This window comes from Lithobates pipiens, unplaced genomic scaffold (assembly GCF_037356315.1).
Source record: "Lithobates pipiens isolate NorthernLeopardFrog02 unplaced genomic scaffold, aLitPip1_a1.2 Scaffold_13, whole genome shotgun sequence".
In the NCBI taxonomy this organism is placed as follows: Eukaryota; Metazoa; Chordata; class Amphibia; order Anura; family Ranidae; genus Lithobates; species Lithobates pipiens.
Genome location: NW_027507718.1, coordinates 243097781 through 243105411, shown reverse-complemented (window position 1 = coordinate 243105411; position 7631 = coordinate 243097781). Strand labels below are relative to the sequence as shown.

The 7631-nt window shown below is 40.4% G+C and overlaps 1 protein-coding gene across 2 annotated transcripts in view; it reads right to left on the bottom strand.

Annotated features, from left to right (window-relative positions):
• Positions 1-3397: 3397 nt before the first annotated feature.
• ADAMTS3 (ADAM metallopeptidase with thrombospondin type 1 motif 3) overlaps positions 3398-7631 on the bottom strand; it is a 268741-nt gene continuing 264507 nt past the window's right edge. For both annotated transcript variants that reach the window (XM_077476441.1, XM_077476442.1), the window contains exon 22: positions 3398-6112. In XM_077476441.1, coding sequence (XP_077332567.1) covers positions 5535-6112 — 578 coding nt within the window. In that variant the 3' untranslated portion in view covers positions 3398-5534. The remainder of the gene's footprint in view (positions 6113-7631) is intronic.

Here is a 7631-nt window from a genome sequence, read left to right as displayed (position 1 = left end):
ACCACTAGGGGGCAGTGTAGTGTTATGTATGATGTTATGTGTTTTTTTTTCATTGTAAGGGGCGTGGCCTGGCATGTGACATCACTGATCGTCATTCCCTATAAAAGGGAAGAGACAATCGGTGACAGCCACACAGGGAAGCATGGGGAGAGGTTTGTTTACACAGACCTCTCCTCGTTCTTCAGCTCTGTGACCTGATCGCAGGACACCAGCGGCGATCGGGTCTGCTGGTCCTGCGGCCACAGCCACGGAGCACAGGACAGTGCTGGGAGCGCACCGCCGGAGGCGCGCTCCGGGCCCACGGCTGGGCATTTAAAGAATCACATACCCGTACGTGATCGTGCCCAGCCGTGCCATTCTGCCGACGTATATCAGCGTGAGGCGGTCCTTAAGTGGCTAAAGAAGGCTTCTAGATTCCGATAAGTCTCCTGCTACAGACCCCCACAACCACTACTCAGGGTTGTTGGGAAGAGGCCCTTGTCCCCATCAACATTGGGGTGGGGGAGTGTTGGGGCATGTGACCTGGTACGGTTTAGGAGGTATGGATTGGGGGGGACCCACACAGTTTTTTTTTTTCATTTTTTGTGTAAATGTCATTTCATTCATTTTTTTCCTTAGAAATGTCAGTTTTGCTGCAGCAGGTTCTTTACGGAGTACAGATGCACCGCTTTACAGCCACTAAGGGGACCCCCATGCACTATATTTAAAGGCATTTTTCATTTTTATTGTTTCACTTTAAGCATCATTAAAATCACTGCTCCTGAAAAAAAAATCTTTTTTAAAAACATTTTTTGCATTAATACATGTCCCCCAGGGCAGTACCTGGACCCGCATACTCTTTTTATGGTCAATAACTTGCATATAAGCCTTCGAAATGGGGACTTTTGAATTTTCTAATTCGAGTCCCATAGACTTTATTAGGATTCGCTGTGGGGGTCACAACTTTTTCTCTGTTCAGGAGTTCTAGTACAAACCAAACAGGGGAGTGTTTGGCCCATCTCTAGTTTAGAGTCAATCATGGGTTTTGCAGAGGAGGTAGATCAAAAACAGCAGTTTTTTTATTGTCAATGTTTGATGAAACTCAGTTCTTGAGAACTTAAACTTGGACTGATGAACTTGTCTTTTTTCAACCTCACCTACTATGTATATGTAACTATGGGGGTTATTTACGAAAGGCAAATCCACTTTGCACTGAAAGTGCACTCACTCTAAATCTAAGGGGTAGATCTGAAATGAGTGGAAGCTCTGCTGATTTTATCATCCAATCATGTGCAAGCTAAAATGCTGTTTTATATTTTCCTTGCATGTCCCCCTCGGATCTACAGCAACTGCACTTCCAAGTGCACTTTCAGTGCAAAGTGGATTTGCCTTTTGGAAATAACCCCCTATGTATGTATGAGTACATCTAAACCAGTTTTGAATTTATATGGATTTGTTTGTGGGTGAACACCTGGGCATTTACTTCAAACATGCCGTGGCTACCCTTGGAACCTTCAGGGCCGTTTTTAAGGCAGGGCAAAAGGGGCAGCTGCCCTGGGCCCTGTCATTGTTGTGGGACCCAAAGAACCTGCCTCACACTTGCCAAATATCCTGGTTTAAATTCCCTTGAAGTTTTAGTCCCGTGCTGTGTCCCGATATCTCAGTGTGAAGTGCTACTACTAAAGCTCTGCCCTATTGTGGTGTACAGATGATTTACATGTAAATTACCGGAATTAATATGTAAAAAGCGGTGGCATTCATATGTAAGTAGCGGCGGCCGGCAGCATTGATGTGTATATAATGCCCCCCTGAGGTCATATCCACAGTATTCTCTAGTAACCAATCAACAAGCAGAAATCATGTGCTGTAACCTCTAGCAACTAATCAGTGAGCCGTAATGTGTGCTGTACCTTTGGCGACCAGTCAGTGAGCGGTAATGATACACTGTAACCTCTGGTAACCAGTCAGTGAGCGATAATGATACACTGTAACCACTGACAACCAATTGTAATAGCTGCCTGATCTGATTTTGTAAACTGAATTTTAGTCTAGCTGCTATTTATTGTATGTCTCAGAGCAGGTGGAGAGCGAAACTGCATGGGGGGGAGGGGCCCCAAGAAAATTTTTGCCCAGGGTCCAATCAATATTAAAGACGGCCCTGGGAACCTTATATTTTTTTAAGATATGCTGTGTGACTGGGAACACAAAAAACATATAGTGGAGGTTTCTTACATTTGACTACAAAAGTAGAAAAAAATGTAGAAATACATGAATGTCCATAGCCTGGCTTCAGGTTCACTTTAGGTTCTCCCTCATTTTTAAGCACAATCCCTTGTTCTGCTTGCACCACTCTTCTAAACATAAAAAATGAAACAGCTGCTGCTGCTAATTAAGAAAAGTGGTGCAAGCCCCTTTGTTAATTTGAAGCCATCAGTTCTCTGTTCTGCTGCGAATGTGACAGACACAGCACAGAGCACAGAAAGCTGCAGCTACATGCTACATTCTCCCTCTTAGGCAACCGGTACACTGTGTTGATTTCTTTCCTGCAACCGTAATTCGCACGATTCCTCCATCAACACAGGCAGTGTTGACAGGGGAATCGGCGATTGTCTTCTCCTGGCGGGAGGGGCGAAGGAAGCCATCCCCACTGGGAGAATATAGTGATTATCACTAGCGGCTATAGCAGCCACTAGAAATAATTGCAAGATAATTCAGCAGGCTGGTTGTAGCCAAGTTGATCAATCAACTTGGTACATTCAGCCTATCCATTAAAGTGGTTGTATACCCACATTTTTAACTTTTACCTACAGGAAAGCCTATAATAAGGCTTACCTGTAGGTAAAAAAAATATCTCCTAAACCTGTACGGTTTAGGAGATATTCCCCTCGGTATGCGCCGCTGACTGCAGCGGCGCATGCACACAAGGGGTTTCTCGCCGTCAAAATCCGGCAGCGGCCGAGCGGCCGGACTGAAATCTCCCGCGCGCATGCGCGGGAGTGACGATATCGCGGCTCCGGCCACTCACAGCGCCGGAGCCGCGATACCTGGAAGAAACGCCGAGGGAGCATGTCAGCTCCCTCGGTGTGGATCGGGCCAGATGTCGGGGCCTCGTTCTAAGGTAAGTATTTCATAATGAGCTAGTATGCGGTGCATACTAGCTCATTATGCCTTTTGCTTTGCAGGTTTAAAAAAAAAATGTGCGGGTTTACTACCGCTTTAACAGTTTGAATCTTGGCAAGTTCCTGCTGAACCGGCTGAGATTCGAACCATGTATGGCTAGCCTTACAGTCTGTGTAGACATCCAAACCAAGCAACCTCTTAGGTATTGCAAGATTATATTATCATTGAAAAGTCTGTTGGACAAAGGGCATTGAATAAACAGTCATAATGGATATACAAACAAGCCAGACAAAGTACACTATATTAAAGCTTTTTATTGTTAAGTGCTCCCCAATATAACAAACAGCATCAGTAGTGTACACTTAAAAAAGGTCACAAAATGAGCTCTGTAAGAAATATATGGTAAAAAAAGCGACATACAGCATAATGAATATCTACATCCAGACAGTAATAGGGCTTGAAGAAAAAAAAAATAATACATTTCTGTCTTGGCAGTCATAAACTCAATTGTCTGTCTGTGGTCAGGGGTTGTCTGAGTACAAATCTAGTCTATAGTTCTCACCTTATAAACTTTATAGTGATGTCACATAAAGCTTCTGAAGGTGTCAAGTCAAGACTTTAGGGTTAGCTTATGCACAATACATTACATGGAAAAACTCACAATTTAGTTCTAAGGTCTAGTTACAGATACGTTCCATATTGACTTTGTTCCGTTGCGTTACTTAATCTTCAAAATTTTACAATGGATTTCTAAACCTAATTATACACATCATTGATGTGTAACGTTTTTGTCATAATCACGGACAATTTTTTTCAATAGAAATTGTTTGTCAAATTTTAAACTAGTTAGGTTTTACATGAAAAGAATTCATCAAATACTTGGTCTTGAGCGCCATATTTTATGCAGTAGTTTCTGGTTTAGCTTATAACCTATGTTTGCAAAGGACTGTCGTGCAAATTGCTTACCTGCTTTTTAATATAGACAAGAAAAACTATGTGGATGCTATCATTGTAAATATTCAGTAAATAAAATCTATCAAGAAAATCAATTTTTAATAAATATCTTCACTTTTATATTCTATATACAAGTACTTTACAGCTACATGAGAGAGCGAGACTGGTGAAATTGGTGAAAAATATGATCTTGGAGACCATGTTGCAAATATATTATTGCAGTCAGAAGCATTGTGGTTGTGAAATGTGAGGTGAGTTTTAGCAAAAAAAAAAAAAAAGAAGAAAAATAATGAAATAAATATCTCTCTTTGGTCTTTGATTGGTATTTGGAATAATGATTCCTTTTATGGTAAAGATGTGCAATGACTAAACGGTGGTTAGTTATTTGTTGCTTTGAGCTCATGGTTCCTTTCAATAGAAAAAATGAAATTGTCATTTTGTTAGTAAGTCTATACTACTTTCTTTACTTCCTCTCAATAAAGAGGTTGTCCATTTGAGTTCCTCTTACAACATTAACTATTGTTCCATGTGCATCTTCCAAATGTAAGATGAAAAATATTCTTGTCAGTAGATTAGACTCTACTAAATACCTTCCAACCTTCCCAATTTTGATGGGGTAGTTCTAATTCTTGGACCACAACAAGGAAGCCCTCACTGAAAAATAATGTAGATTTCCTAAAACATACATTTAGTTTGGTGCTTCTAGGCATGGTCACGATGAACAAGAAGTTGGTGTTGCATTTATGGAATGGTTTTCTAACATTGGGAGATGTATCTATTAACTTCCATTATATAATGAGTGTATTTTTGTTCTATTCCTTCTTCTTTTTCCAGTATAATATAACCAACACCTAAGTGCAGATAGGGATAACTGTACAGTAATAGTGAGCAAAGTGGTTTTAAAAGACATGCTTTATCTTGCCAATGAGATGTTCCTGAATGTTTGTAAGTGACAGTTACAATACCCTTCAAAATGATGAGGAATACGTTAGTCAAATCAACATGTCATATAGAACCACTGGATTAGGATTCATGGAAAAGATTCACCTCGTGGAATGTAAGGCAGATTGTACTGACAGGCAAATAGCACCGAAAAAAAAAAAACAGAACCAGTAAACAATACATAATCAGAAAAAAATGAAAAATAATACTGACTTTGCAACATTCAAAAATCTACACAACAGCTGGAGAAATTTGTCTTTAGAGGTGGAAAAAAGTGTCACCTGGTTTCAAAAGGAAAAAAGAACACCAAACTGATTCATGGTTATGGGCCAGCGAATTAATCCATCAATGGCCAGGAATCTTCAGCAAATCGTTATTGGGAATCTTTGGTGTTTTTCCTACAATAATTTCAAGTTAAAAATGAAAGCAAAGAACAGTTGGAAAATGGATGAATGAGTAAGTGAACCAGCACTTTGCACTTTTTTTTAAAGCAGAAAGCACCATTGTGTCCTTTTGCTCCAGTCCCTAAATATTAAGGTTCATCTTTCTATTGAGGATGACTGTAAATAACGTCTTCTCTCTTGTGGCTTATCATTTCTCTTCGGGGTTTTTACTGAAGAAACAGCACCTGTTGAACTGATGTTAGTACCTGCTGCATGCGGCATGGCCGCTCCTGATGATTTATGTGCATGGATGTTGCTGCTATGAGTTGCTCCAGATGGGGGAACAGCAACAAGTTTAAAAGTCTTGCTTGCTGCTAGTTGTGATCTTCTTAATACAGGATCCGATGTCTTTGCTCGGTTCTCTGTTGAAGGCACTAGCCCAAGTTCTCCATTATTTTCGATGGAAGAAAGAATAGTCAAAAGGCTTCTAGCTTCAGATTCAGTTTCTTCGTTGTCAGATGATAAAGATGGGGGGATCATTCCTGCTCTTGATGCACTGGGATCAAAAGAAACTTCATCTTCAGTTTCTGCTGCCTCAGTGAGGAATAGGGGTGACTGAGTGCTGCGTTTGCTGCAGGATTCACAGCACAGCTTGTTGTAGCCAGGAATTGAACAATATCGTGCAAGTACCTCCATTTGGCAGAATATGGACTTATCTCCTAAGCATGGTTCGTCTAAAAATCAACAGAAACATAAATGATAGTAGTTACAGTGAAAATTTACACTGAACACATATAAAAAACAAATTTAAGAAGAGGTAGATAACTGAGGTCCTGTGCGTTTAAAGTGGGGGAGGTGGGTATACATTTTCCTTAATATCTTGGGAAAGATGCTTGTGATCAGTAAGCCAGAATGTATCTCAGACTCCTTTTCCTGCACTTCACGGCGTGGTTGATTTCCTAAAGGAAAATAGACTATGCACTCTGCAAATGCAGTTGCACTCATTTTCTCCAGAGCCTAGTGAATGTGGTAAAGCTCTGCTGATTTCCATCACCCAATCATGTACAATCAAAAATGCATTTTTTATTCTATTTTCCTTCCACCTGATTGGGTATTCTTTACAAATTGAAACTTTGCCACATTTACTAAGCTTTGGGAAAAATGAGTGCAGCTGTTCTTGCACAGTATATATGCCTTTAGTAAATCAACACCTTTGAGTTGTCATATTGTAATAAGAATTTAATCAGGGTGTCCTGACACTGTCATATGCATTTTGACAGATTGGGGAATTGCTGGTTGGCTGTGAGTTATGATACAATAACTATCTGAACTTTAGGAGAGGTGTGCCATGATACATTTGTGTTAAATCATATAACAGTAAAACTTGACATTAACAAAGCACATTTTCAACGGGTTGATAATAAGCCATGCATGGCCCTCCTGGTCTAAATATCAAAGGAGCTGATGGAAAATTGTTGGCCAAGCAGTGGCTTCATACAGTTAGATGCAGGCATGGTCTGGGTATTCTGATAGTGATAGCTGTCAAAATACAATAGCTGGCAGTAGAGTTTTAGCTTAGCAAGAGAAATCTTACAGTCTGTGGGAGATTTACTAAAATTGAAGAGTGTAAAATCTTGCGCAGCTCTGCACAGAAACTAATCAGCTGCCAGGTTTTAATGTCAAAGCTTAATTGAACAAGCTGAATTTGGAAACTGATTGACTACCATGCACAGCCACACCAGAGTTCTCCAGTTTTAGTAAGGAAAGGCATACATGGTTCGAATCTGGTTCAGCAGGACCCGGCCAAGATTCAAACCCTTAATGGGCAGGCTTAATGTACCAAGTTGATCAATTGATCTTCTTGGGTACAACCAGCCTGCCGGATTCTCTTGCAGTCATCACCAGCTGCTACTATAGTGATAATAACTGTCCTCTCCTGGCAGGGATAGTCTCCCCCACACCACTATCATTCAGCAAAGCTTGCCACTGCATTTTGAAAATTGAGATTCATATTGGCTCCTACTTTTCCAGCCAAATGTCTAAATTAAGTCTATAATTAAACTTTTCTTCCTGTGTTGAACTTTTCTTCCTATATTGGACTTTTCTGCCTAGATTATCAAGTGGAATGTGGCCCTCTAATTGACAAATGGATTTAAACATTGTCTTGTAAGCAAGGGTTATTTCAGTACCTGTCTCCAAATGGGTACAGTTCATTACTGTAATAGTAACCTTGCCTTCATTCCCCAAAGATTT